The following is a 27,533-nucleotide window of genomic DNA, read 5'->3' as shown; positions in this document are numbered from 1 at the left end:
CCCCAGGAATACCACAATCTTCAATTGTTGGCTCGAAATACCATCTTTGTAGGTGAGTGAGGTTCTACCGACCATGAGACTGGAACCTTCTTGACTCGGGTGTAATGGATCCAATTGTCGATTCCCTCGACTTTCACCGCCGTATAAGTGGTCATTATCACCTGGCGAGGACCGTCCCATGTTCCCTTTAATGGTTCCACTGACCAGTTTTTCACATAGACTTGGTCTCCTGGAGAAATGTCATGAACCGGATTCTCCAGGGGCAGAGGCCGATTCCACTGCAGCGCTCCTCTGAGGGCTGTGAGGGTCTTATTCAAAGATAACACATAGTTAAATACTGCCTGATCACCCACTACATGAGGATCCCCTTGGTAAGTAGCCGCATGATAGGGCTTGCCATACAATATTTCGTATGGACTTACTCCTATTCTTTCCCTTGGTTTAATCCTAACTCTCAGCAGAGCGAGGGGTACTGCTTGGGGCCACTGGATTTTGGCTTCCTGACAGATCTTCTTCAATTGACCTTTTAATGTCTGATTCATTCTTTCTACTTGTCCACTAGACTGCGGTCTCCATGGTGTATGGAGATTCCATGTTATCCCTAATACAGCTGACACATCTTGGACTATCCCTGCTGTAAAGTGCGGTCCTCGATCAGAGGACAACCCTAGGGGAACTCCAAATCTTGGGATGATTTCCTTCAGAAGGGTTTTCACTACTTCTTTTGCCTGATTGGTCCTGCATGGAAAAGCTTCTGGCCACCCTGAGAAGGTACAAACATACACTAGCAGATATTTAAAAGTTTGGGCCTTAGGCAACTCAGAAAAATCTACTTGCCAATAGTCTCCTGGTAACTGTCCTACTTGTAGTTTTCCCATTTGTACTTGCTTCCTGACTACTGGATTATTCTTTATACACATAGGACACATTGCATTCACCCTTTTAGCTAGTGTTAACATCTGGTTTGAGAAAATTTCGTTTTTCAAGAATTTCACTAGTGCTTCTGCACCCCAGTGGCACTTGTTGTGTTCCATCTCAAGCACTGCTTTCATTATTCTGACTGGTAAAATTACCTGTCTCGTAGGAGTGATATACCACCCCCTGATATTTTTCTTCGCTTCCATCATCACAGCTAATTTCTCATCTTCAGGTGAATAATGCGGTTTCTCTTCCATGAATGCTATTGCTGGATTATTCCGGGTTGGTAAAAGAACCATTTGAGTCCATACCTTTCTCGCAGCCCTCCTGGCTGCTTGGTCAGCGTATCGATTTCCCTGAAACTCTCGTCCTGGATCAGCCTGGTGTCCTCTGACATGCATTATTGCCACTGCTGAGGGCTTATGTATTGCCTCTAGCAATTGTAAAATTTCTTCCCGATGTTTAATCGTTGTCCCCTGAGAAGTAAGAAGTCCTCTCTCCTTCCAGAGTGCTCCGTGAACATGAACTACCCCAAAAGCATATTTGGAGTCAGTCCATATGTTAACTCTCCTTCCTTGGCTTAATATTAAAGCTCTCACCAATGCCCATATCTCGGCCTTTTGTGCAGACGTACCTTGGGGTAGTGCAGTCGCTTCTATCACTTGTTGTAAAGTGACCACTGCATACCCAGCATACCTGGTGCCATTTTCCACAAAGCTAGATCCGTCGGTGAACAACTCCCAGTCAGGATCTGTCAGTGGTTCGTCCTTCAAGTCTCTTCTGCTCGCGTAGACTTGTTCAATGGTCTCTACACAGTCATGCTCCAGGGTGCCTTCTTCCTGTGTAGACCTAAGGAATTCTGCTGGGTTGAGATGGTTAGTAATTTTCAGTTCAACATCATCTTGTTCTCTCAACAAAGCCTGGTATTGCAACATGCGGCTGGAGGAGAGCCAATGCCCCCCTTTTTGCTCTAGAACTGCTATGACCATGTGGGGCACGTACACTATCATGTGTTTTCCCAGAGTCAATTTGCGTGCTTCCTGTATTAAAATGACCGTCACTGCCACAGCTCTGAGACACCCTGGCCATCCCCCACTTACTGCGTCTAGCCGTTTGGAGAAGTACCCAACCGGTCTCTTCCAGGATCCTAGACGCTGAGTGAGGACTCCTAAGGCCATTCGCTGTCTCTCACAAACATAGAGCTGAAATTCCTTGGTTGGGTCCGGTAGTCCCAGGGCAGGTGCTTCCTGGAGGGCTTTCTTTAGTTCCTGGAATGCTTTTTCTTGCTCTGTCCCCCAGGTTAGCTTGGACTCCTTTGCTGCTTCATACAGTGGTCGAGCAGTCAGTCCGAAGTTAGGAATCCACAGCCTGCACCATCCGACCATTCCTAGAAAAGATCTCAGTTCTTGATTATTTCTAGGCACAGGTATAGCACATATTGCTTGGATTCTATTTGTTCCCAGGCGCCGGACTCCTTGGGAAATTTCACATCCCAGATAGATAACTTTCCGTTTTACTAGTTGTGCTTTTTCTTTTGAGACTCGGTAGCCTGCTTGGCCCAGCATGTTTAACAGTTCAATAGTTAACTGACGACAAAGTCCCTGTTCTGTAGCTCCTAAGAAAATGTCATCTACATATTGCAGTATTATATATGAAAAAGGAGATTCTTTTACCTGAGTAGTCTTCCATTCCTCTAGTTCCTTTGCTAACTGATTACCAAATATCGTGGGTGAGCATTTGAATCCTTGTGGTAATCGAGTCCAAGCGAGCTGTCTCTTTCGTCCTGTCTCTGGGTTCTCCCATTCAAAAGCGAAGATTTTCCAACTTTCCCGTGCCAGTGGTATGCAGAAGAAGGCATCTTTAGATCAATAACTGTAAACCACTGAAATTTCTCAGAAACAGATGTTAACAAGTCTTGCACTAACCTATACTTACCATTTTTTTTTTTTTTTTTTTTTTTTTTTTTTTTTTTTTTATCGGAAATATGGGGGTATTAAATTCCGACTCACATTCTTTTGATATCCCTAAATTAAAAACTGTGTGATCATTGGAGCTATCCCTTTCCTAGCTTCTAAACTAATTGGGTATTGCTTCACTCTAACAGGTTGTGCTCCTTCTTTTAATTCTATTCTAACTGGGGTGGCTGCTTTAGATTTCCCAGGAACCCCGGTCTCCCACACCCAGGGTACAACAGCCTGTTCAATCTCTTGGGGTATTTCTTCCTTTTCCACTTCTTTCACAACAAAAATTTTTGCTAAATTTTCTTCTGGAATTTCTATCTTGACTCTCCCTTTTTCAAATATAATTTTAGCTTGCAAGGCTGAAAGCAAATCCCTTCCTAATAAACATTCAGGACTGTTAGGCATGTACAGAAATTGATGATCTAATTCTCTTCCCTTAAATTTGATATCTAGAGGTCGCAGAAATGTTCTTTCCTCTATTTGTCCTGAAACTCCCACTACTTGTACGGTTAAATCACTTAATGGCCCCATCAATTCATTCATTGCCGAAAAACTAGCTCCAGTATCCATTCTAAATTCCGTCGGCTCCCCCTCTACTTCCAAAACAACCTTTAAGTCTGAATCTAGCCGGCTCTGTCTTCCACAACTCCCTCTACCAATAATTCCTGGTAAATTTTTAACTTTTTATAATCTGCGGGGTTATTAGCGTCCCAATCGGGATCCTCCCGCGGTACAAAATCATTTACCGTCCCCCGCGCTGCCCGAGGCAGGGTACGAATCCTTTCCTTTGCTCTCTCCACCATCACCTTTAATACCATTTCTTTTTCTGTTGAATCTAAAATTGTATCTATTAATACCTGTAAATCATTCCAGTCCGGGTCTTGTGTTTTTATAACCATTTTTATAACACGAGCCACCCGCTCAGGATTTTCTCTATATGTCCCAGCTGACTGTTTCCAAATTAGTAAATCATTAGGCGAAAAAGGAACTTTTATCATGATTTTTCCCCTGCCTGCTCCAACCGCTTCTCGCAAGGGAGCCATCAATCTAGGGGGTGAGAGCGAAACGTCTGTCTCCCTCCCCCCTCCCCGTCTTCTTTCCCTCTCCCTTCACCCTCTCCGAGTCCGTTCTGCTAGAGGAGTTCTGTCACATTCCCACCCCCCTTTTTCTTCCTCATCCGAGGATGATTCTAACGGGGGCATGGTGTGTGATTGTGCCCTTGCACGTGAAGGGAGACTATTTCTCGGGGGCGCACTTGGAGTTACTCCGGGGGAGACTAACAAAGACACATCCTCCTCTGGTTCTGAAAACCGTATTTTCTGCTCATGTTTATCATCCAATCCTTTCAATATCTTTATACTCCGCTCTTGACATTTCTTACATTTATCATCCTCCAGTTCCAGTTCTTTCAACACTAAGATACCACATTCCTTTTGCCATTCAGTGTTTTGTTCTAAATAATAAAACAAATCCAGATACGGTATTTCATCCCACTTCTCATTCTCTCGTAAATATCGCATCAAAGGGGTTATAATTTCCAGAGTCAGTGATCCATTTCTGGGCCACAGCATTCCTCCTGTTTCATATTGAGGCCATACATTATTACAATAATCAATCAACTGTTTCTTGCTTAACTCTTGTCCAAAATTTCCTTCCTTCCAATGTTTTAACAAGCAACCAAGCGGAGAATCGCTAGGGATATCTTTTTCTGTGCAGGATAGTGCTCTAAAGGTTTTAAATGACATCATGCTTGCTACTTGCTCACACACACACCACAATCTAAATTCATCAAATTCACAATAACACAACAACACAAAACAATACTTTTAACGACCAGCACGATAACACAACAATATAAACCAGAACAAAACCAAAACCAAAACCAACTCGCCGATTCTCCCTCTGAGAGGCGAGTGCTGGTACTGCGCAGCTTTCGCCGCGTCTTACGACCAGCGCCTAGGCTTCCCAACCAAGGTACCTTTAGCCCAACCCAGCGGGACACTCACTATCCCGTCTTATAGGCAGGCTCCCAACCAACAAACCTAAAAGAATAAAGCACCTTCGGGCTTACCTAGAGGGTTGTCCGGCGGGCGCGGGTCGGGCACGGGTCGATGTCTCCCCAGAAATCACCTGGTTGCCGGCATGGAGTAGATCAGCTCGTGAGCCGCCCAGCTACCCCCGGAGTTCCATCTGGTGTCGCCAAAACTGTTGCCCGTAAACAAAGACACAAACCAACAGAGTGCCGGTTTATGGGTGCTTTATTCGGGGCCCCGGGAACCTGCGGGCTAACGCCCCAAGTCAGGATTCCGACGACCCTCGTTCTCAGTTCAGCTTTTATACACAAACAAGTTTACATGTATTCTCACGGCTAAAACAATTACAGTTTCTATAGCAACCCAGGTGCAGTAGTTTATAACAATTAACAATCATCTACTCTAATCATAAATCTGCTTAAGTTGCCTTACCCCCCTAGAAACTGTTTCACAGACCCTTACCACATCTAAGGTACAAATCGTTACGTACATGCTTGACTAAATCTTTTGATTATTGTTTCTACTTCTTCAGTACATTCTATTCCCACGAACAAGGCTGCTGCTTAACTACTGTAATGTGTTGCTTTCTAGGCCTTACCCTTTTACTTAAGCCTTAGCCATTCTACTACTAAATTTAAACTGCTTTGCAACACAGGGGCCGAGGGGCTGGTTTGGGGGGTATGTGAGGAATTAGGGGTGCCCTCTGGGGGGGGGAACACAGGGATGGAGACCCACAAGCAGAGCTGTGTGTGCAGGGTGAGTGTGAGCTGCTGTCTTGGTGACAGGTCATGTCTGCCTTCAGGGACACCCCAAGACCTGAGACCCCACGGGTCCCTCGGGGTCCTCCCGGCTGTGTGTGTCTGGCTGCTCGTCTCTCTCTACCCTGGCTGCACGCTGGTTATTTTGCTCTGCCCTCCTACAGCTCCCAGGCTCCTGTACAGTCCCCTTCTCTCTCTCTTTTAATTTCTCTCTCTTTTCGTTCCCCAGCATGGGTTCTGTCACCCTTAGCCCCGAGGTAAGAACGTGTCACCCCCACCCCTCCCACTAGCTCATTGCTGTCTGCCCTGGGGGCTGGGGAGAGTGTTTGGGGTGCGTAGGTATGTGAGGTGCCTGGGGAGCCCAATGGGCTGCCCCCTTGGTGCCAGCCCCCGTCTTGGCGGTGGCTGTTGGTAGGAGCGGGTGCGGGCCAACCCTGGGGAAGGGCACCCTGGGTGCCGGGGTGCCCCGAGCACTGAGGGTCTGGGATGGGGCTGTGTGTGCCCGTCACTGGCTCAGCACAGTGTGCTGCCCTGCCCCAGTGACACCCGGCCGTGCCCCTCACAGCGTGGAGGTGATCCGGCTTGGGCACAGCTACTTCATCAACTGGGACAAGAAGATGTACTGTGCCAAGCGCCGGACACCAGCTGAGGCCCGGACCACCACCCTCAATGAGGAACTGGGGCAGGTGGAGTACATCTTCTCTGACAAGACTGGCACCCTCACCCAGAACATCATGGTCTTCAGCAAGTGCTCTGTGAACGGGCACAGCTACGGTGAGCGCTGGTTGCTTGGAGCATGCTGGGGCTGCCCTGGGGGTGGGGGTGCACTGACTCCCCTCCTGCAGACCTTTTGGGGCAGCCAGGGGACAAGAGGGCTCAGCTGGAGCATTGTGGGGCTACTGCTGTCCCGTGGCCCCCGTGGGTGTGCCTGCTGGTGGGGCAGCAGTGTTGGGTCCCTGTCGTGGTTAACTCAATACCATGGTTCACAGGTGACGTGCAGGATGTGCTGGGTCACAAGGCGGAACTGGGAGAGGTGAGGATGCCACCAGGTTGGTGTCTGCCCACGCCACGTGCCACAGGGGAGTAACCCTGTCCCTGCCCCCACCAGAGGCCAGAGCCAGTCAACTTCTCCTTCAACCCACTGGCGGACCCGCGGTTCCAGTTCTGGGACCCCAGCCTGCTGGAAGCCGTCAAGCTGGGAGACCCCCACGTGCACGAGTTCTTCCGCCTGCTCTCGCTCTGCCACACTGTCATGTCCGAGGAGAAGAGCGAAGGTGGGCATGGGGCAGGACCTGTCCCTGTAGGGCGTGGGACACTGGCACTGATCCCCGTGCTGTCCCCAGGGGAGCTGTTGTACAAGGCACAGTCCCCGGACGAGGGAGCGCTGGTCACGGCTGCCAGAAACTTTGGCTTCGTGTTCCGGTTCCGCACACCCAAGACCATCACGGTGCACGAGCTGGGTCAAGCCATCACCTACCAGCTGCTGGCCATCCTGGACTTCAACAACATTCGCAAGCGCATGTCTGTCATCGGTGAGGTGCTGGGTGTGCGTGGCACAGGGACTGGGAAGGCTGCGTGGGGTTGTGGTGCAGGGCTCGGTGCGGTGTGCTGGGGGACCAGTCCCATGCTAACGGGGATGTGACTGTGGGGTGATGGCTGGGGGGTCAGAGCGGGACCTGCTCCTTCACCCCTAAGCCAGGCATCCTGTCCCCTGCACCCTGTAGTCCGCTGCCCTGAGGGCAAGATCCGGCTGTACTGCAAAGGCGCTGACACCATCCTTCTGGAGCGGCTGCACCCCATCAACCAGGACCTGACCAGCGTCACCGCCGACCACCTCAATGTGTGTGGGGCAGGGTCCTGGGGGCAGGGTGGGGAGGGAAGAGTGGCTGCCCAGGAGCACCGAGCCATGCTTGTGCCCTGTCCTAGGAACACCGTCAGGGTCTGGGGACACCGTCAGGGTCTACCAGTCCTCCCAGATCTGACCACTTGCAGGAGTATGCTGCCGAGGGGCTGCGGACACTGGTGCTGGCTTACAAAGACCTGGAGGAGAGCTACTACAGGGACTGGTCTGAGCGTCTGCGCTGGGCTGGCAGTGCCTCTGAGGCCCGTGAGGATTGCCTGGCTCGGCTCTTCGACGAGGTGGAGCACGATATGATGGTAGGTGGGATGGGGACTAGCTAAAATGCAGCAGCTCTGAATGAGATGAGGTGGATTTAAATGGAGAAGTTGAGTTAGTAATTTCTGGGTCCTAATCTTGGATTAGAGTTTTCCTAGGCTCTGCTGCTGGTTCTTCAGGTTTGGGGGCATTTTACTGTGTTAAATTAATTAAAAACATGATTTAAAATCAAAGGCTATGCAGGGTCTTGCTTGATCTCCCTCTCTCCTTTTGAGGTTGCTACTGGCAGTTGTGAGTTAATGTTCTGAAGATTCCTTCAATTTGTGAAGTTAAAGGTGTGAGGCTGGAGGGGGAATTCTGCTGTAATGGAAGCGGAAGCTCATGGTAACCTTATTGAGTTATCCTCTTTCTCTTCGCAGGATCGATCTTGCAGTCCTGCTAGGAAAGACACCGTCTTCTATGGAGAACGAGTCAGCGAACCTGGAGTCATCCCAGACTCCTTCTCTGGCCCAGCCACTGGTGTTCAGCAATTCCAAGCAGACTGCTCTGTCCCAGCCTGCCTCTGGAAACTCCTTCTCTCACCACAGCATGGTAAGGAAATGCTGGTCTCTGCCAGCGGAGATTTGATGGGGGTTGCTCGTTCCCTGACATTCTCTGTCTGTTTGGGTAATGTGGGAAATGCAGTCCTGACACCTGCTTGCTGCTTGGGACTGGCAGAGCCAGATAATTTGCCAGTCTGCTTCAAATGCAGAGGCCTGAAGTTCATTGCTCAACTTGAAATAATTGGGATAATTCCCCCCCTGTTGCCCTTGTCTGATTTGCAACACATTTGCAACACATGCTTCTTTCCTGCTCAGAGGAAAGGAAAAACTCTTACAGTCCAGGGCTTGCAATTGCAACAATTTGAGAAGTGGAAGTGGTTGGGAACTGGTGTTGTTGGATGGAACTGGGGGATGGAATGCTGGCCTCTACTGGCAGGAGAGGGAAGGAGGCATTGAGTCAGAGATGTGCAGGGACCTGGGCAGATGTTGCTTTGTGTAACTTAAGCGAAAAGAAATAAAAATTGTGCACTTACTGGTGAGGTAGTTGAGGAAGGATTTTCAAAACCACCTTAACATAGAGCCAAGATCTCCAGGTGTTTCTTTTTTAGTGCAACTGAATGCATGAGAATAATTGAGTACATTTTTAAGATTGTGTCTGTTAGCTTTCTTTGTAACCCTCTATGGCTGTACCATGCTATGAGTTGGGTGAGAGATGATCATGCCTGCACTCACACATGATGGAAGGCTGGGAGAGAAGCATGAGCCCTCTCTGCCAGCAGTATGTGTGCGTTTGGAGCTCAGGAGCGTTAAGCTGAGGCACCCAGTGAGAAGCAGCAGGGTACAGTGCATTCAGGTTTATGTTAAGAGATGTACGTGTCCTCTGAGCCAAGTTCCAAGCCATGGGAGATGTTGACTTTGTTATCTCCTTGCTGAACTTGCAGGTGAGCATGCTGGGGAAAGGGTTTGGAGATGTCGGGGAGGCCAAAGGCAGCAGTACCACAGGGTCTCAGTTTCTGGAGCAGTTCAAGACAGCCCAGGCGTTGGCTCAGCTGGCAGCTCAGCACACCCAGCCTGCTGGGAGCACCACTGCTGCTTCCTGGGACATGGGATCCACCGCACAGACCTCGTCTCTGGTGCAGTACGGTAAGGAAAAGGAAAAGCAGCATGGCCCCCCTAGAGTGGGGAGAGTGTGTTCCCCCCTGGAACTGCAGAGGCAGCAGGGGAAGGGACTCAGCAGAGGAGGAGATCGCAAGTTTGCAACCAAGCCAGCTGAGCTGGAGAAATGAATAGAACGGTGGGAGCAAGTTTGTGAGACCAAAATATAATAGTGCATGTGAGTCTCTCCCTGTTCCTTTTATGCTTGGAGCAGTTGAATCCATCATTCCAGCATGCTTCAAGGCTAGGGATCTGGCATTCCCGAGCCTCTCACAGTGTGCAGAACTACCTCCTAACACGTGAAGTTGTGCCGGAAAAAGGCCTGAAAGGGCACTTCTGGAGAATAGGTCCTGAATACCAACACTTGTCAGTCTCCTCTCCCTGCTGACCTGATGTTATCTTCTAAGGGAATTCGACTTGCTGTTAAATGCCAAAAAGTAACTCTACCTCTGGGCTGGCCTGAGGGAATAAACAGGGATTGAGAGGCTCTTTTCAGATGAGGTGCAGAGCTCTGCTGTGGTCGAGTGCTAGTGCCATTTCCTTCAGCTTGTGCTTGTTGCAGGGAAATGGCTCTGGTTCAAATCTAAGCTGAAGAAAAATCGAGCCCTGTCCTAGTGACAGTGAGTGTTGACAGCTTCTGATCTTCTCAGACAAGAAGCCACAGAGGAGAGTTGGAGAGAATAGAAGCTGGTTTTTAATAAGCTGTGTAAAGGCTTAGTGGAAGGGGGAAGGTGATGCAAAGACCTGAGGGTGGCAGCCCTGAGCAGTGATGTTGCTTGGAGATACCCAGTCCCTGCAGGGGAAGGAGCAGGCAATGGAATACTGGAATGCTGGTAGAAACCGGGAGGGGGGAGGAAGCAGCATCAGGCTGGTGCAGTGTCTCCACACAAGGGACTCTGGAGTTCAGCTTTTCTTGGAGAATGGAGGACTTCTGCCACGCAAGCTGATTTTGTCCTGTAGAGATGGTGGAAGGAGCCAAGGGGAGAAGAGCTTAAAAAGGCTTGGCAGTGGTGGTGGTGAGAGCACAAGGCTGGGAGTGGAGATGCTGGGGATCTCTGCTCTCTGATTTTAACAGGCTCCAGGATGACTCATAGTAGGAAACAAATTTATTTTTCTTGGTAAGTGTCAGAACTTGATTTAGTTTTAAGGCAACATACCCTGCTAACTCACCTCTGTCTCATCCCGTAGATCTCAAGAACCCAACAGATTCTTCCGTGCATAGTCCCTTCACTAAGCGACAGGCCTTCACGTCAACCTCGACCATGATAGAAGTGTTTATGCAGGAGAAACAGCCTGTGGTGACGGCCTCCACAACCACACCGGCACCCCCATCCTCTCCGCTGCCCAGCAAAACCAATCCTGTGCCCCAGATGTCCCCAGGGTCCTCGGATAACCAGTCCTCAAGTCCCCAGCCAGCACAGCAGAAGCTGAAGCAGCAGAAGAAAAAAGCATCATTAACATCAAAGGTGCGGATCGATGGTGGGGAAGGAGGTGTCAGATTGTGTTAGAGCTACAGAAGCATCCGTTTGGGCTGGTGAGGGAAGGTCTGGGGTTGCCGTTCCTGCCGTTAGCATGGGGTGTTTGTGGGGGTGATGGAGTTACACGCCAGCCTGGGTTGAACGGTGTAATTCAGAGGCTGCAAGCCTGTAACTGCCATTGTGTGCTGGGAAACATGGGCACTAAAAGCAGTTCTCTGTGCTGATCCCAGGGAATGACTGGGCCGTTCTGTTGTTCCTCCCTTGCAGATTCCTGCACTTGCGGTGGAAATGCCTGGCTCGGCGGATATCTCAGGGCTAAACCTGCAGTTTGGGGCGTTGCAGTTTGGTTCGGAGCCTGTTCTCGCTGAGTACGAGTCGACGCCCACAACCAGTGCTGCCGTTAGCCAGTCTCAGAGCAGCCTGTACACCAGCACGGCCAGGTGAGCGCCAGGAACCGTTAAGCCAAGCAGGCAGCTTTGGAAGGTCGCTGATCCCATGGACTTGAGTTGTGCTGCATACTAGTAGACCCTTTCTGACTGTGCTATGGTCACAAAGGGGGGACAGTGTATGCAACAGCAAAGCGTAAGTTGCCAGCAGACTCATCGGGCAGCTCTGTGGCTGTTTCGGCCTGCGGCACTTGGACAGAAAGCGGAGTTATCCTGCTGCCCTTCAACTGTGTTGCTGGAAACACAGAAGGGGAATCCCCAGCGCAACTGCTCTGTGTCCCTGGTGAACGGATTGAGTGCTTTGTCCTGCTTTTTGCCTGGCAAACTAGGACACAGCGGGATAGGTGTATCTACGGCACCTTGCCAAAGCGATGTGTCTCTGTCTTCTCTTGGGCTGACCCTCAGTAGCTGGCCAGTCTCTTAAGTGCTAGGCAGTGTGTGAGGCAGGGCTGTGGCTGGGTGCCAGCATCCTCCCGTGGTTGGGCTACCCCTGCTCTCTGGGCGCATTTCTTGGCTTGGCTGCTTCATGCGGTGCCTTTATGCTGATGCTTGGTGCTCTTTATCTTGGATATTTTTTCTCCCCCCTTTGTAGTGAATCTTCATCCACGATTTCATCCAATCAAAGCCAGGAGTCTGGTTACCAGAGCGGCACAATACAGACAGCAACATTTACCTCCCAGAACAGCGCTCAGGGACCACTGTATGAACAGAGATCCACCCAGACGAGGCGATACCCAAATTCCATCTCCTCCTCGCCCCAAAAAGATCTGACCCAGGCTAAGGTAAGAGAACAGCTTTTATCACCTGTTGTGCTGAGTGAGCCTTGTGTGTGAAGCAGTGTCTCAGGAGAAGCTGAGTGGTTTATCAAGTGGTTCTCCAGCCTCACTGTGCGGCTCATGAGCTCTCGTGACAGCTCTCATCTGGCTGCTCCCAGAGCCCTCAGCTGTGCTGCGTGCCTGGGACTGATGTCAAGTAGATTGCAAGGTGTGTGTTGTGTCTCATGCAGTTACCCTACTAGAGAGGGGCGTGCTGGCGAAGGATTTAATTTCCTCTTAAAGATTTGGTTCTTGCATGCTGCACACCAGTTCAGTAACATCAGGTTTGGCTAATGAACATGGGTTGAGGAGGTTGAGGTGGTCTTAACTACCAGTAGCAGAGAAACTTCTCGCACTAATTTCTCAAATATACATGTGGGGGTCGTGCTGTCATGGGGCTAGTTGACCTTGGAACTGACCCCAACACAGTCTGGTGACGTGTTGGTAGCAGGACCTTTTCTTAACTGAGGAGGGAGTGTGGGAGGGAGCTGACACGAGCTCTGCCTCTGGAAATGCACAGCTGTGATGCCCAGTACTCCTTTTTTCTCTTCTTTCTCAGAATGGTTTCAGTTCTGTACAGCCCACGCCGTTACAAACCACGCAGGCCGTTGAAGGTAAGTGTCTGCCAGCACAGCAGGTGACCTGTGTCTCTTGTGCTGCTCATGTTCTCTGCTTCAGATGAGAAGCTTTATCTGTGCTAATAGCAGGTCCTTTCCCTGCTGGACTAATTGCTGCCATTTAGATTATTTGCTTGCCTTGGAACATTGAGCTTTCTGTTGATGGATCCATGAGATCCTTGATGAGTCACCAATGACAATAATTTATTCTGCTTTTTTTGTAGAAGACATCTGTAGGTCTTGAAGCTCTTTGTAGAGCCAATGGCAGTGTAAAATGAGACCTAGAACACAATCACAAGTGTGTAACTGGTTGGCAGCAGTGAGGGAATCCCCAGATCTCCTGACTCCTTTGGCTGAGCATTTGCTGGTCCCTCTGGAAGTTGCCAGTAGCTGCCCCTAACCCAAAGCTTTTCTTCTCAGGTGCTACAGGCCCCGCAGTGAAATCCGATTCCCCCTCTGCTCCCAGTATCACACCTCTCAGTGATGGGGTGTCTGCGTCGTCCTTGCTGACAACAGCCAGCCAACACTCGACAGCTCTGAGCAGCCTGAGCCACAGCGAGGAGCTCCCCAGTACAACCACTGCCCAGCTCAGCAGGTGAGGAGCGTCGGGGGTGGATTTCTGGAGAAGCAGAACTAGAAGCAGAAATCCATAGTAGACATCAGAGACCGTCTCGTGCAGTGAGGAAGACTGAGATGACCCATCCCATCTGAGTAGATGGGGAATGGGATAGTGCCTCTAATAGTGACTCTCTCACCTTGGTTTGACAACCTTTTATTTCTCCTCCCGCAGTGCGTTGCCCACCCAGCAGAACAGTCTGTCCTCATCCACATCCTCTGGGCGAACATCAACTTCAACTCTCCTGGTGAGTCTGGGTGTGGTCTCGCGCTCTGTGTCCCGTTCCCACTTGGCTTGGCCAGGTTCTCTGGGGTGCCTGACCTTGGGACTGTGGTTGTGACAGAACCTGCCAGGCTGCTGGCTGTCCTGCTGGAGTTTGGGTGCTGTGTGGAGAGAGGACGGGGGGTTCTGTCAGAACACTGTCTGTGCACCTGTGGCTTGAGGCTGTTGACCCCCTGCTTGTCTCTGGCTGAGCAGTGGCTCTTTTGGGTCTATAGCAGCCCTTGAAAGCACTACAGAGTCGCAGCCACATCAGAGCAAACTGGTAGCTGATGCAGTGCTGCCAAATGTCTCTACTGCTGGAGCTCTCATAGTATGGAGTCCCTGGGTATCGGCTTCTGCAGCAGAATAAATCTCCCTGCCACAAATGTGGTGTCTTGCCCTGCTCCCCCCAGCAGAGAGATGTTGGGGCACAGCCACAGGAGAGGCTTGAAAACATTAGGGGTTGGCTGCTGTCAGGACTTTGGACTTAAGCCAGGTGCAAAGCAGGTTTCCTTGTAGCCTGCAGCAGTTCCCTGCAGGAACACCCAGGTGCAGACACAGCGTGTATTTTGCGTAGACAGTGTCCTGTGGTACCTGTGCACTCTGCTCCACCTGCCTGGTCCCCTGACTCTCCTCCCTTCCTTCCCTAGCACACGAGTGTGGAGAGTGAAGCGAGCCTCCATTCTTCTGCTAGCACTTTCTCCACCTCCTCCAGCACGGTGTCGGCCGCGCCGCCGGTGGTCAGTGTTTCATCCAGCCTCAGCAGCGTCAGCAGCCTGGGCCTCAGCCTCAGCAGCAACTCCACGGTGACGGCCTCCACTCGAAGCTCCGTCGCAACAACATCAGGTACTTTCCTGGGTCCTGCTGTACAGGAGCTAAGAGAGTGAGTTTCTGCTGTTTGCTTTACTGTGGAACTTTCTCTTCCTTTGTCAGGAAAAGCCCCTCCTAATCTCCCTCCTGGAGTCCCACCGTTGTTGCCTAATCCATACATCATGGCTCCAGGGCTGCTACATGCCTATCCAGTGAGTAGAACAATTGCTTTATGGTAATGTCATGCCACCAGATCCCTCCCAGCTCCCTCTGCAGCAGGGAGGGATGCGGGATAGTGGGGAGACCAAAAACTGACATAGCTCGGTGGGGCTGCCTTGGACAGGTGGGGCTTGAACCTCCTGCTTTCCATGAAATCCACGTGCCTGTGCGTGTAAATGTCTGTCCTCATGACCCCAGAGCAGAGTCTCTGTACCTATTCTCAGCAGCCTCCCCAGCCTTTGGGGAGCAGCAGCCCTTGGCAGAGCATGGTGCATGGGAGCACGGAGCTGTGTTAGAAACATGCTGTGACAAAGGGCAAACACAGTCAGGGCAAGGGTGGTGACTCCCACGAAGTCTAGGGGTGTGTCACAGCCCTCTCCTGAAGTTGAGAACAGATTTTGAGGAAAAACTGCTCAGGGGCTGTGTGGTCTGGAGCGCTGTCCTTTGAGCAGCTCACAGGAACCCCCGGCAGCATCAGCCTGCATAGGGAGTGGCTGCCTGCACCTGGGGGGTCATGGGCTGCTGACCAGCTGCTTTTGGCTTTATCTCATGTTTATCTAAATGTTTAATCTAAAATTAGATAAGTGTCTTTATCTAGTCCATCTGCTGCTCTTTTTCTAGCCACAGGTGTACGGATACGATGACTTGCAAATGCTCCAGACGAGATTCCCATTGGTGAGTAGTGCAGAGTGACAGGGACACACCACTTCTGCTGGCTCTGAGTGCTGTGGGGTTACAGACAGGTCAGGCTGTGGGTAGTCCCAAAGAGCTGGAAAAATGGGGTGCTGGATGGCTGCACCTCTCTGTGACAGCCGTCAGAGTTAGTCAGTTGCTCCTTGACACGTGGGAATTTGGGTGCATGAGTTACTCATCAGCAGTATCTCTTGTGGGGCCAGGAAGCACGAGAACTACAGCAGCAGGGCTGTTGTAGAGATTCACCTCTGATCCTTGACTTAGGCAGTGACTAAATACTTCTTAGAATGGGCTTTACTTAGTGATAGGACATGTCCATTTTCTTTTGAAGCAGAGGGGAAAGTCCAGGCAGTTTAAAGACTGCATACCAGTAGACCTTATCTGGTTCTTCTAATAGCCAGATCAGGGGGACGGTGCATGCTACAAAAACCTGGGGCTGCTGTAGGTCATGATCAGCCTGGATGTGGCTGGTTGAACTGTGGTACCCTGACATATCTTGCAGCTGCAGGACAGAAATTCCTCTATCCCAAAAGATACTGCTTTGCACCTTTAGACAGAGCTGATAAAATATCTCCATTTGTTTTTAATCATCAGGATTACTACAGCATCCCATTCCCCACACCCACCACCCCGCTGACTGGAAGAGATGGCAGCCTGAGCAGCAATCCGTACTCTGGTAGGGAAAAAGTCTGCTCTAAATCCCATTCCATCGGGGTTTGTGCTGCTGCTGCTGGTGTCCTGTGCCTTTGTCTGCTGGAGCTACATCTGCGCCAGCCTCCTGCACTGCCTTTGGTTTGGAGCATGTCTCGCAGCTAAATTCTTGTCTTGTCCTTGGACATCTGGTTTTGTCAAAGCCTGTTACAGGGAAGAGGTGGGCGAGTAGGAGTTAGTGTGGCAGTTGGAAAGGGAGTGAGGGAGGGCTGAAAGATTCAGCAAGGAGTACAGCTGGGGAACTGCTTTCCAGGTGGTGGTGAGGCCAGCACTCAAGCACTGCGAGTAAAAATACAAAGAAGCACAAAATATGGAGAAATTAAGTTTTTTATCTATGGGACAGTCTTATCAAGAAAACCAGCGGGACATTTGGGACCTGTCAAACTTGAACCAAGCACTCAGCAGGTGCCTGACCGCTCACTGACCTTGTGTTTATGCACTGCCAACCTGCAGTGGGCAGTAACTGTGCTGAGTTTTCACATGCTTTAGGAATTGTTGCACTTTGAGGTTTGCTATTTTTCCAGCACTGATTCTCCCTGGCTTCAGCAGGAGCCAGTTTGTGTGGAAGTGCTTTTGCCCAGCTGAGGCTTAAATGCCAAGCTTGGAGTGTGGCCCCATGCGAGCTCTGAACTGGAGAGTTTTTGCGTAGAAGAACCAAGCGGGTGCTCATGAAGAGCAGCACGGGGAGCTTCCCCCAGCCCTGCAGCCAAGCCCTCCACAGCCCAGGCAGGGAACTGGGTTGTGTTCAGTCCTGCTGCTGGTGCACAGAGAGGGATGAAGGAGAGCTGTAGCACCAGGCTCTGCTGCACAGGCAGCCAATAGCAGGTTTATCCAGTGCTGGATTGTGGGCTGACGTCAGGCAGTGCAGCACAGTAGCTGAGCTACTGTGGGCTTCCCTTCCCCCCGGTAGTCCTCTCAGGGCCAAGGAGCAATTAACAGCTTTGCCTTATCAGTGTGCAAAGGTCTGAGGGCTTGTGAGGGCAGCAGACTTTTGCAGTGGCAGGAGGGGAAACTGATTCAAGTAGCTGTTTATCAAAAGGCTGGGTCAGCTTTGGGCTGAGCTGGAACAGGCCAGGATCTGGCACTTGTGTTCTTCACTCTCACCTCCTCTATTTCAGGTGACTTAACAAAATTTGGCCGAGGTGATGCCTCTTCTCCTGCTCCTGCAACAACTCTGGCACAGCCTCAGCAGAGCCAGACCCAGACCCATCACACCACGCAGCAGACGTTCCTGAACCCGGCGCTGCCTCCTGGCTACAGTTACACCAGTCTGCCGTACTACACAGGGGTACCAGGGCTCCCAAGCACCTTCCAGTATGGGCCCGCCGTGTTCCCTGTGAGTTTCCTGGAGGCAAGGTGTGGGATTTGGGCAGGGGGGTGGCACAGCAAAGCCTCTCCTCACTCTGCTCCTCTCTGTTCCGTAGGTTGCTCCTACCTCTTCCAAGCAGCATGGTGTGAATGTCAGCGTCAACGCATCAGCGACCCCTTTCCAACAGCCCAGTGGCTACGGCTCTCACGGGTACAGCACTGGTAAGAGACCTGTTGGAGCACCTTCCACGGTAGCAGGGCTTGTTCCCAGTCTCCCTGGCTGTGCTGGGGACTGCTGTCTTCCGGCAGTAAGGGAGGAGAATGCCTGGGGTGCCACTCTCATGTCATTCAGTTATCCCTGGAAAGGCCCAGGATTGTTCTGCATCCACATCTGGAGCGGTTTTGGGAGATACAGAACACTTCATGCCCTCCTCTGTGCCCCACAGTTGAGTGGCTGGGGCCTTGAACCCCTGTCAGAAGCTGAATTGTTTGGTTTTATTTGATTTGTTGGGTTTTTTAACTGCCTCTCTGTGATCAATAGAACAGCAATTATTCTGGATTTGAATTCATTTCCCACCAGTTTGGCAGACACTTAATAGGGAGGTATCCTTGTGGTGGTTTGAAACTACCACGAATCTAATTTTTAAGTTCAAGCCCCCCTCCCACAGTTTGCCCCTGTGAGAGGGTTTAGTGATGGTATGGACTTGATATCTTTTTCACCTCATGTGGAGAGTTTTCAGACAAAACACAACCATTCGTTATTGGGGGAAGGGGAAAATATTTACAAAGGTTTATTTACACCCACATATATATTACATTAAATTAAATTTCTCCTTTTCTTCAATAAAAGTCCAAGAAGAAAAGAGAAAAGTCTTTCTGTCACTCCTCAGGCCACAGTTCCTTACTTTCATTTTTTTGTGGCACTGGTTAGTGTCCTTCATTTTCCTGAGGCGGCAGATTGAAGTATGGCAGTCAGGATTTTTGTTCTTACTTTGTGGAAATTCCAACCCCGAGCCCGAGCCTTCGGGGGATTTCCTTGTAGATCTTCACTCCCTTGGGTTAGAACATTGAAGGCAGCTTTCAGTTCAGTCTTACCAAAGCTCTTCTGCTCTGTCTCAGCTCGCCAGCATGATAGAAGCAGCAGCAGCAGAGGGCACGGCCACCTCCTCCGCATTCCGTCCTGGCTCAGCTCTCAGGACGACTCCGGGTTTTTTAGCTCCTTTCTCTCTCTCGCTGCTGCTGCATTTCGGGACTCCCTGAGGGTTTGGAAGTCCACCCCTCCTCTTCAGGAAGTCTCTGGTTTTTGGGAAAGCAATACAGTCTTACCCCAAACCAGCTCTGTTGAGTTTTCCTCTGTTTTGTTGCCGGCTCTCCCTCCTGCAGGAACATCTCTGCGTCTTTCAGCCGGCTTCACGTTATCTCGCTGCTACTGGCTATCTTTTTGGCTTTTAGCCATCGCTGTCTCTGTTCAGGACTGCTCCGCTGCCGCTTTTCAATGTCTTCTGCTGCTGCTGACAGTAAGGAAACTCTTCCAGCTCTTGATTACGGGACCCGGTCCAGCTTTGACACTATACCGGGTCTCCCGTAGCCTCAGCTGGGGGCTGGGGGCCCTTGGCCCCCAGAGGGGCTCACTGGCCCCCTGCCTCCTCCTGGCTCAGATCATGGCTACCTACCTTCTAAACTATCTTCACCACCTTCTCTTCCGTTTCTGGGGGTATGTAATTTCCGTAGGGCGCACATGGACTATCGATTGGTCCAGTGTTATCAGTGGGGCAAACCATTACTACCTCAGAGAAAAGGTTTCTCAAACCACCACAATCCTTGATTCAAAGATGCAGGAAGGTCGTGAACCTGCCGCCTGTCTTGGTACTGGTTTCACTGGTTGGCCTCCAGCTGACTTACACAGGGGTGCATTTGGGTCCCTCTTCCAGCCTTTAAATTCCCCTTATCCTTCTTTTCACTACATTAGAGCCCTTCAAGATACTATTTTCTCTTTGTGAAGGTCCTTCAGCTTTGTACCAGGTCATCTTGTGCTGAGCCCTTCAAACCTCCTTGATTTCAGCCCTTTTTCTGCACCTTAAATGGTCACTGAGTTCTCCTCTGGGCCACCCTGTTTTACAGACAGCCCTGTGCAGGTTGTGTTGGCGGTCACTGCACCAACTATCCCAGCCCACAGCCGAGTTGCCTTTACGTGCAATTGTCTGTTATACACATGAGGAGCTCTCAGGCTGTTCTTGCTGCCGTGTTCCATGCTGGGGGTTTGTTTCCGTGTCTCTGTGCTGCATTCCCCAGCTCTCCTCAGAGCTGCTGTTTTCTGTGTTTCTCTGTGTGTTTTTCCAGCCCCTCGCTTGCTTTCTGGACTCGTGTCCAGAGCAGAAGAACTTAAATTTGTATGGGCGCTTTGCTCATGGCCATGCCAGGACCCTGCTCCCCAGGCGGATCTGTCTTTAGACCTTCCCTGGCCACCAGAGCTCTCCACCAGGTGCTGCTGGTTGTCAGCGGCTCCTGCTGAACCGGTGGCTGCTGCCTAACGCTCTCCTGCCTCTCCCTCCTCTGCAGGTGTATCCGTGACATCCAGTAATACAGGTGTGCCGGACATCTCGGGCTCTGTCTACTCCAAAACTCAGGTTAGTGTCTGTGAGTGCTCCCTGCGTGGCTCCGGAGGGGAACTGAGCTCTGAGACAGCCTCCCTGTGCAATAAAGGTCTCTTCCCCTTGGATTGGTCAGCCAGGGAGAAGGGAAATGCTTGACCTTCCCCAGTTTAGAGCAATTCTAAGCCCAGAAAGAGCCATAGGAAGAGACTCTATCCATTCTCTGCATCACACACTGACTCTGGGCCCACGACGTGTAGAGCTGGGGAGGGGCACGCTGCCAGCCTGGCTCCCAGCCCTTACTCCACTGTTGGCATCCTCTCTTCAGCAATCCTTCGAGAAGCAGGGATTTCACACTGGAACCCCGGCAGCCTCCTTCAACCTGCCTTCGGCACTGGGCAGTGGTGGACCCATCAACCCTGCGACGGCGGCGGCGTATCCCCCCACCCCCTTCATGCACATCCTGACCCCGCATCAGCAGCCGCACTCGCAGATCCTCCACCACCACCTGCAGCAGGACGGGCAGGTGAGCGATGCCCCCGGCGCTCCAGCCCCTCGCTGGGGTATCCCCTAGGGCTCTTCCTCCCCCTCCAGCCTCTGCCCCCCCCCCCTCCATGTCCTGCAGCGGACACAGGCGGTGACACACACACACACTCACACCTGCACATACACACAGAGAGGTGAGAGGATGAGGTGAGGACACACCCGGGGTGTGCTCTGCTGGGGGGGTACTTGGCACCACCCCCCATGCTGCCAGGCTGCACTAGGAATGGCCAGGTAGTGCCCCCTCACGCAGACACACCCGGGGCGTCCCGATCTCCCCCGTCCTCAGAGGGGAGCCCCACAGGCCAAGCAGCAAAGGGGTCACTTGCCACAGCCACGACCCTGCCGGAGCTTTCAGGTCTAACCGTGGATTTCTACTGTCATAGTTTGTCCCTTTATTTTACATATCCTGGTACTGCAACAGCTTCCATATTTGCAGATGATACTGTGCTGCCAACGCCAGCAGGAAGATCAGGTAATGAACTCTCTGATAATGCATTGCACTTGCCCTGGGGTCTCCCCCTGCCCCTAAGGCTGCCCAGGCTCAAGTAGCCTCTTCCTTCTCCCCCGTGGCCGCACAAGGTGAGGACAGAGGCCCTCAGTCGGTATGTGCACACACACACACACCCCCACGTGCAGACACACACGTTCCTGTGCTGACCCTTCCCTGCTCCCTGCTGCCCCTGGCCCTGTGTGCTGCTGCCCTGGAGGAAGGCATGGAGCAGAGGGAGGGTGCTGGGGCACAAACAAGACAGCCCCAGTGCCCCAGCACTGGGAGCTCGGCTGGGCGGAGGCGGAGCAGCGGATGCCGAGGAGCCGCCGTGGCCGCAGTGCCTGGCAGGGCTGAGGCATCGTCCTGCAGAGTGGGCTGGGGCCGGTTCCCCCCCACACTCACCACCCGCTTCTCCTTCTGCCCCTTCCTGCAGAGCGGCTCCGGGCAGCGCAGCCAAGGCAGCTCCATCCCCCAGAAATCCCAGGCCAACAAATCTGCCTACAACAGCTACAGCTGGGGTGCCAACTGAGGCCGGGCCCCCCCACCACCACTTTGCTTCCGGAAGAGAATCCCAGCTACCCCGATGATGCTGAAGGATCCCAGGGAGGAGAGAGCCCTGTGGTGGGGAGCGCCCAGGCCCCCAACCCCGGCAGGGCCCCGCAGGGCAGGCCGCAGGCGCCTCTGCGTTGTCTGTCTTCAGCCACTTTCCTGTTGTATGTAATATAGAATTTGTATTTTTTCTTTTTTTTTCCCTTTTTTTTTCTCTCTGCATTCAGATCTGAACCGTTTGCCGTAGGGGCCTTTTTTGGTTTTTACTCCTTTCTGTCCCCTCTCCCCTCCTGCTGCCCCAGAACCTCTCAGATCCAAAGGAGTGGAAGCTGCGAGTCGCCTACAGCAAACCCCCTTATTATTAGGAATAAGACCAGTAATTGATATGAGCAGCATTGTAAGATTAATTAGTTGAAGTGTTTTTTTTGTACCGTGTTCTAAATTTAATGGATAAATGTGTCTTGTATATAAAAACAAAAACCCCATGCCGTCCTCTAGTTCTCTCATTTCCTCCCCCCTCCACTGCTGTCTGACAGAGCCCCCCCCCCGTATTTTACATTCTCCATCTGCGCGCCCCCCCCTCCTCACGGGCCCTGAGTGCAGGTCCTGCTCCCCTTGCACGCTGTAAGTATCTTCTGCTTTTGGGTTGGGTTTTTTTCTTTTTTTTTTTTTTCTATGCAGTCCAGATCTTGTATTTTTCGGTTCCACCTGGTCCCTTCAGCTGCAGTCCCAAGCAGGGATTTACTGAAGAGAATAAAGATCACAAAGTGATGTGTGTATTTTTTCCACCTTTCAGCCTGGTTCCCTATTTTTGGTGCAGGGGGTGGGAGGCCCTGGATGGGCGGGGGTGGCAACGCTTCCCCTACCTCTCCCCACTGTCTTGCTGGTTTGTGGGGTTTTTTTGTCCCCTCGTTTTGTGGATTTTTTTCCCGGCTGCAGCTCTGGGCAGCAGCAGGATGCCAGCATAGGGACAAGGTCAGAGTCCTTCTCCCCGAGATTCCCACCTTCCACTTTTTCCCTTCCACTGCTCTTCCCGGAGCTTGGGGGCTCCACCCCAGCCCCCACGTCCCCAGGAGGGGCTCGGGACAGGCTCGGCTGTCACGGAGGGGAGTCTCGGGCGCTGGGGAGGGCAGTGGGACCGCGAGGGTGGCAGGAAGGCCCGGGTGTCCCGGCAGTGGCTGCTGAGCTGCATGGTTAAGGGGCCGAGGGCTCGGAGGGGGAAGGGGGGGCGAGGCAAAGCCGGAGCTCCCCGTGCTGTGGGTCCTAGTGGGGCAGCAGGAGGGCATCGGGCTGGGCCAGCGGAGCTCAGCTGGGGGCACAGCGCAGGGCCGCAGGACGCCAGGGGTGCAGGATGGAAGCCCCGCTGCCCCCGGGCCCGGCCGGGGAGACACGGGACCAGCCCCGCAAAGCGCCTCACGACACCCGGCGGCACTTTGCGGCCGCGGCGCTTTGCGGCCGCGCGACCCCGGGGCCCGGGGCACCGGGAGGGCCCGGGAGCGGGATGAGCTTCTACGACGCCTTTCGCGGCTTCTTCGGGTTCCCGGGGCGGCGCAGGTACCGCAAGCTCGCCCGGCCCTGCCCGCACAGCCCCCGTCCCGGTGTCTCAGTGCCGCGCTCCCGCAGGCCCCGGGACCCGCTGTTCGGCGGCGCGGCGTGGGACGAGGAGGAGGAGGATGACGGCCCGTGCCTGGCGCAGCCCCCACAGGACTTCGGCTTCGGATTCAGTCCCGACGCGTCGCACGGAACCTTCGAGGAGCTGTTCCGGGACATGGGCGAGCTCCTGGGGGCCCTCGGGGGGGCCTGGGCCGGGCCCCCGCAGCTCTTCGGTGGGCACGGGGGGGGGGGGGGAGGCACGGCTCAGCGGGGCTGTGGGGGCCGCTCGGAGCCCCTCGGCCTGACCGACCTCCCCCTGCTCCGCAGCGCCCGCCCTGCCCGGCCCCGGCGAGGGGCGGCCGCTGCGGGACTCGATGCTGAAACATCCGGACAGCCCCCCCGCCAGCGCGGCCCCGGCGGGCCCCGAGGGCGCCAGAAACCCGGCCCGGCCCTGGAGACCCTCCCTGGGGGTGGGTGAGGGGTTTGGGGTCCGCCTCCGCCGTGGCAGCCGTCGCACCGTGCTGGTGCCGCTCGGTGCTTGTCGCGGTGTTGCCCTGGTGTTGGGGTTTGCTTCCCGCGTCACCGGCGCGTGGCTTTGCCTTGCAGCTGGAAGATGCTCGCCCGGCTCCTCCCGGCCTCAAGGAAGACCAAGGTGTGTGCTGGGAGTGGGGCCCGGGGGTCTCTGCGCTGCCGCGGCCGCCGGGGCGTGTCCCCACACACGCGGCCACCGTGTCACATCTCCCCTCAGACTTGGACTCCCAGGTTTTCTCCGCGGGGCTGGGGACCATCCTGAGACCCAACGAGCCCAAGTCCCGCTCCTACTTCCAGAGCGTCTCTGTCACCAAAGTGACTCTGCCTGACGGGGTGAGTGTCTCCGCGGGTGCCTGAAGGGGGTCGAGGTCGGGGGTTCTGAGGGCTCGGCACTCCGTGCAGGCAGTGGAGGAGCGTCGCACCGTGCAGGACAGCCAGGGCCGCCGGGAGACCACGGTGACGCGCCGGAGGGGGGACCAGGCCTTCATCGCCACCACCAAGGAGGACGGGCAGGGCAAGGACTACCGGGAGGAGGTGCTCAACATGGACGACCGTGAGTGGGGGGCGGGGGAGGGCGCGAGGGGCGGGAGGCACCCGGCTGAGGGGGCTCTCCCTGCCTCTCCAGGGGAGCTGGCGCAGTTTGCAGACTCGTGGCCGCGGCGGGACGAGCTTCGCCCTCCCAATCCGAGCGACCCGTCCTCTGTCCTGAGCGGCTTCCTCCGACACTGGTTCTCCAGCTGGTAGCTGTGCCCGGCCCTGGCTGAGCACCCAGTACGTCTGACATGTGCAGGGGCGATGGACCCCGGGGCTCCCCAGGGTCGTGGGGACGGCTCAGGGGCTGGGGCTGTCGAAGTGGACACTGGGCAGCAGCGTCTTCTCACCACCTGGTTTTGTTGTAGGTGGATCAGATCCTCCTGGGAGTTGGCACCTGGCCTGGGGGCTGCCTTCCTTCAGGAGTGCTGTGGAGCCACAGGAACCCCCGTGGGGGGCCAAATGTGCGTGCGTGTACAGAGCAATAAAGTCTATTTATGCTAAACAGTGACCTGCTCTGCTCCTTCAGGCTGGAATCTCGTGGGTCTGGAAGCAGATTTGCCCTGGCTGCCAGGGTGGCTCTTGGGGGGCTGCCTGAGGGATGCAGGTGGTTGCCAGACTCCTGTGCCTGCACTGCTCCCTGCTCACCTCCCTCTCCTATTTCACTGCCTGGTGCTGAGCCAGGGCCTCTTCATTAGCACTGACTGCAGCTGCAGCTTGGGCAAGGATGTGGTGGGAGAAGGGGGCTCCTGGCTGGGAAACGCCTGTGCCCACTCACCTGAGTGAGGTCAGGGCTCCCTGTGGCTGGTTGGGGATCTGACCTGGCCCTACTGAGGTGCAGCATTGTCACGAGGTGTCCCAAGGTTCCCCAGCCCCACGTGGGACTCCGGTCCCTGCCAGGTGTCTCCCTCGGTGTGGCCCTGATTGGTTTAAAGTCTACACATTATCACCCACCTGGCCCCAGAGCTCATAAAATCCATTGGGATCGAGGCACTACTGTCACTGCTGCCACCGCTGTCACAGCTGCCCCTTCCAAGCTGGCACCATGGGCTCTGCTTCCTTCTTGACTAGGGTCCGGCGTCTGCTCCGAATTCGGAACCAGCTGATACGGGAATGCCTGGCTGAGCTGCTCTGCACCTTTGTCCTCATTGTGAGCGGGGCTGGGCTTGGCTGTGGGGGGCAAACGGGGGGGCTAGGGCTGATGCGGGGGTCATGTGGGTAGGATGGGGCTGACGGTGGGGTGCTGGCAGGTGCCAGGGGTCCCAGGGCTCCACTGCCTGCCCCTTGCTGGGGTGGGGGGTGTTCGGCGCTGCGCCACTCTCGAATGTGCGACTCAGCACTGCCTGTCCTTCCACTTGGACCCTGTTCCCGTGGCATGGCCCGCCCTGTGCCGCGGCTCCGCTGCAATCAGGGTGTGGCACCGGGCAGCACGTGCCACAATTCCTCCTGCCTTGGAGTAGGCAGAGGTTGGGGCTCTGGAGCTGCTCCTGGCATTTGGGCTACATCCCACGATGGCAAATGGTGTCCCCATGGCTGTGCCGTAGCACTTCTTCCCCACCACCTCCCCAGGGAAGCAGTTCACTTAATTGCTAATAATTTGATTGCTTTGCTGTCAAAACCACAAGTGAGAGCAGTAAGCGCCTCCCTGCCAGTGCCTGTCCGATGTCCAAGGACGGGGAGCAAAACCACAGAGGCGGCACCGGCACAGCCCTCGCCTCGCTGCCCTGTGCTGTCAGTGGAGGCGGTGTCTCAGCACAGGGCTGGTGGGGCTGAGATGGGCACGTCCCTCTTCTCCAGACAATCACCCTGGGCGGCGCCGCACAGAGGGTCACCAGCGAAGAGACAAAGGGGGACATCCTCACCAGCTACTTGGCAGGTGCCCTGGCTGTCATGGTGGGCATCTACATAGGAGGGGGAATCTCAGGTGAGGCTGAGGAGGGGGTACCAGCTCCTGCCATCCCCCAGCTCTGAGTCCCCCAGGACCCCTTCCTCTTAGCCCCTCTCCCTGCTTGGTTGTAGGGGCCCACATGAACCCGGCGTTCACCCTCGCCATGTGCCTGACGAAGCAGTTCCCCTGGTGGAAGTTTCCCGTCTTCGTGCTCGTGGAGGCCTTGGCATCTTTCCTATCTGCCGGAGCTGTCTACGTCCTCTACTATGGTATGGGAGGGCAGCACCGGGCTGGGGAACCCCACGGCGGTGCCAGGCTGGCCAGGCTCACAGACAGGCTCTGCCTCTGCCCCACAGATGCCATCTGGCACTACAGCAATGGCACCCTTACCGTGTCCGGCCCCCGGGAAACTGCCTCCATCTTTGCCACCTACCCAGCTGACTACGTGTCTGTCGCCAACGGCTTCGTGGACCAGGTGGGTGCCACCGTCAGCTCCCCCAGCCCTCTCCAATGGTGCCGGTCCCCGTGGTGCTGAGCTGCCATGTCACCCTGCAGGTGATTGGCACGGGGGTGCTGCTAACAGGCGTCATGGGTGTCATGGACAACCGCAACAAGGGTGTCCCCAAGGGCCTAGAACCAGTGGTCATAGCTATGCTGGTGCTCTCCATCGAAGTCGCCATGGGCGCCAACTGCGGCTGCCCCCTGAACCCCACACGGGACATCGGGCCCCGGCTCTTCACCTACCTGGCAGGCTGGGGCCCGGAGGTCTTCAGGTAGGTAGAGGGAAGGGGGTGAGGTGGGGGTGGCAGAGGTGACCCCCTGCTCACCCTGCCTCCTCTCCAGCAGGGGCAATGGGTGGTGGTGGGTGCCCCTGGTGGCACCGCTGCTAGGGTCCGCCGTGGGCACATACCTGTACCAGCTCTTCGTGGCTTTCCATTACCCGGAGGAGGACGGCGATGCCCTGGAAGAGCAGGGCTCCATCGTCCTGGAGAACAAAAACATTGACCTAGACGCTGGGGTGTCATCCAAGGAGGACACTGGGGGAACAGTGCCTACCGGGTACCCCCCACCACCCCACAGCAGCAGCACGGTCCCCACTACCATCCCCCTCACACTATTAAACGAGTCCTGAGGTCATGCGGCATCTCGTCTCTAGACGTGGGTGTGCAGGGGTATGGGGGAGGCAGCGGCTCCAAGCCCCCCGCGGGGGGCAGGCCAGCCAGGCGTGGCTGCAGAGAGACCTCAGCCTGGGTGACACGCTGGTAGTGGGGGGAGTGTCCCACCGGGACCCGGGACTGCGCCCTGGTATCCCTTGTGGCTGTCTCTGGCCCTCCGGGACCCACCCGGCTCCCCGGGC

The 27,533-nt window shown here is 54.3% G+C and overlaps 3 protein-coding genes, 1 long non-coding RNA gene and 1 other non-coding gene across 10 annotated transcripts in view; 4 read left to right on the top strand and 1 right to left on the bottom strand.

The window, feature by feature from the left end:
- Nucleotides 1–22,118, top strand: part of LOC127463565 (ubiquitin-associated protein 2-like) — a 28,382-nt gene extending 6,264 nt beyond the window's left edge. Inside the window, exons 1-19 of one of the 4 annotated variants that reach the window (XM_051773162.1) lie at nucleotides 7,683–7,827; nucleotides 8,206–8,377; nucleotides 9,270–9,471; nucleotides 10,672–10,949; nucleotides 11,229–11,401; nucleotides 12,000–12,189; nucleotides 12,782–12,836; nucleotides 13,260–13,434; nucleotides 13,630–13,702; nucleotides 14,367–14,562; nucleotides 14,650–14,738; nucleotides 15,367–15,420; nucleotides 16,033–16,114; nucleotides 17,268–17,485; nucleotides 17,574–17,679; nucleotides 20,017–20,084; nucleotides 20,377–20,574; nucleotides 21,031–21,066; nucleotides 21,518–22,118. In XM_051773162.1, coding sequence (XP_051629122.1) covers nucleotides 8,246–8,377; nucleotides 9,270–9,471; nucleotides 10,672–10,949; nucleotides 11,229–11,401; nucleotides 12,000–12,189; nucleotides 12,782–12,836; nucleotides 13,260–13,434; nucleotides 13,630–13,702; nucleotides 14,367–14,562; nucleotides 14,650–14,738; nucleotides 15,367–15,420; nucleotides 16,033–16,114; nucleotides 17,268–17,485; nucleotides 17,574–17,679; nucleotides 20,017–20,084; nucleotides 20,377–20,574; nucleotides 21,031–21,066; nucleotides 21,518–21,613 — 2,421 coding nt within the window. In that variant the 5' untranslated portion in view covers nucleotides 7,683–7,827; nucleotides 8,206–8,245 and the 3' untranslated portion in view covers nucleotides 21,614–22,118. Of the gene's footprint in view, nucleotides 1–6,235; nucleotides 6,445–6,659; nucleotides 6,704–6,778; nucleotides 6,945–7,013; nucleotides 7,203–7,394; nucleotides 7,511–7,662; nucleotides 7,828–8,205; nucleotides 8,378–9,269; nucleotides 9,472–10,671; nucleotides 10,950–11,228; nucleotides 11,402–11,999; nucleotides 12,190–12,781; nucleotides 12,837–13,259; nucleotides 13,435–13,629; nucleotides 13,703–14,366; nucleotides 14,563–14,649; nucleotides 14,739–15,366; nucleotides 15,421–16,032; nucleotides 16,115–17,267; nucleotides 17,486–17,573; nucleotides 17,680–20,016; nucleotides 20,085–20,376; nucleotides 20,575–21,015; nucleotides 21,067–21,517 lie in introns of those variants that run through there. The other 3 variants (XM_051773161.1, XM_051773163.1, XM_051773164.1) reach the window with 3 other exon arrangements.
- Nucleotides 15,799–15,933, top strand: LOC127463634 (small nucleolar RNA SNORA58). Its single transcript, XR_007900905.1, has one exon. It is a non-coding gene; the product is annotated as a small nucleolar RNA SNORA58 (small nucleolar RNA).
- An 851-nt stretch (nucleotides 22,119–22,969) lies between the features above and the next one.
- On the top strand, nucleotides 22,970–24,793 carry LOC127463582 (HCLS1-associated protein X-1-like). Of its 2 annotated transcripts, none has more exons than XR_007900887.1 (8): nucleotides 22,970–23,187; nucleotides 23,257–23,459; nucleotides 23,554–23,696; nucleotides 23,833–23,878; nucleotides 23,975–24,090; nucleotides 24,160–24,291; nucleotides 24,383–24,528; nucleotides 24,657–24,793. XR_007900887.1 is itself a non-coding variant. In XM_051773233.1 (8 exons), exons 1-7 carry the CDS (start codon nucleotides 22,985–22,987, stop codon nucleotides 24,499–24,501), a joined length of 981 nt encoding a protein of 326 aa, XP_051629193.1. In that variant the 5' UTR covers nucleotides 22,970–22,984; the 3' UTR covers nucleotides 24,502–24,528; nucleotides 24,657–24,793. The 2 variants fall into 2 exon arrangements, 1 of the variants encoding a protein (XP_051629193.1); XM_051773233.1 differs by having other exon boundaries at nucleotides 24,160–24,310.
- Nucleotides 24,794–24,928: 135 nt separating this feature from the next.
- LOC127463580 (aquaporin-10-like) lies at nucleotides 24,929–27,313 on the top strand. 2 transcript variants are annotated; one of them, XM_051773229.1, is made up of 6 exons: nucleotides 24,929–25,438; nucleotides 26,086–26,212; nucleotides 26,308–26,445; nucleotides 26,533–26,651; nucleotides 26,732–26,949; nucleotides 27,020–27,313. In XM_051773229.1, exons 1-6 carry the CDS (start codon nucleotides 25,334–25,336, stop codon nucleotides 27,306–27,308), a joined length of 996 nt encoding a protein of 331 aa, XP_051629189.1. In that variant the 5' UTR covers nucleotides 24,929–25,333; the 3' UTR covers nucleotides 27,309–27,313. The 2 variants fall into 2 exon arrangements, with proteins under 2 accessions (XP_051629189.1, XP_051629188.1); XM_051773228.1 differs by having other exon boundaries at nucleotides 26,308–26,651.
- LOC127463587 (uncharacterized) lies at nucleotides 25,468–27,400 on the bottom strand. The gene is made up of 3 exons (XR_007900889.1): nucleotides 27,290–27,400; nucleotides 27,087–27,161; nucleotides 25,468–26,189 (listed from the first exon to the last, which is right to left on the bottom strand). It is a non-coding gene; the product is annotated as an uncharacterized LOC127463587 (long non-coding RNA).
- Nucleotides 27,401–27,533: the final 133 nt, after the last annotated feature.

Source organism: Manacus candei, unplaced genomic scaffold, assembly GCF_025592945.1.
Source record: "Manacus candei isolate 608988 ecotype Guabito, Panama unplaced genomic scaffold, ASM2559294v1 h1tg000166l, whole genome shotgun sequence".
Taxonomy (NCBI): Eukaryota; Metazoa; Chordata; class Aves; order Passeriformes; family Pipridae; genus Manacus; species Manacus candei.
The sequence above is the reverse complement of the archived record's forward strand: the minus strand, read 5'-3'. Positions and strand labels throughout refer to the sequence as shown.

Bases quoted from the DNA above. Each gene is read 5' to 3' on its own strand.
- LOC127463582 (XM_051773233.1), top strand. From the start codon at position 22,985: ATGGAAGCCCCGCTGCCCCCGGGCCCGGCCGGGGAGACACGGGACCAG. The intron at 23,188-23,256 runs GTACCGCAAGCT...GCGCTCCCGCAG, and splicing joins GGGTTCCCGGGGCGGCGCAG to GCCCCGGGACCCGCTGTTCG. The intron at 23,697-23,832 runs GTGGGTGAGGGG...TTTGCCTTGCAG, and splicing joins CCTGGAGACCCTCCCTGGGG to CTGGAAGATGCTCGCCCGGC.
- LOC127463580 (XM_051773228.1), top strand. From the start codon at position 25,334: ATGGGCTCTGCTTCCTTCTTGACTAGGGTCCGGCGTCTGCTCCGAATT. The intron at 26,652-26,731 runs GTGGGTGCCACC...GTCACCCTGCAG, and splicing joins CCAACGGCTTCGTGGACCAG to GTGATTGGCACGGGGGTGCT. The intron at 26,950-27,019 runs GTAGGTAGAGGG...CCTCCTCTCCAG, and splicing joins TGGGGCCCGGAGGTCTTCAG to CAGGGGCAATGGGTGGTGGT.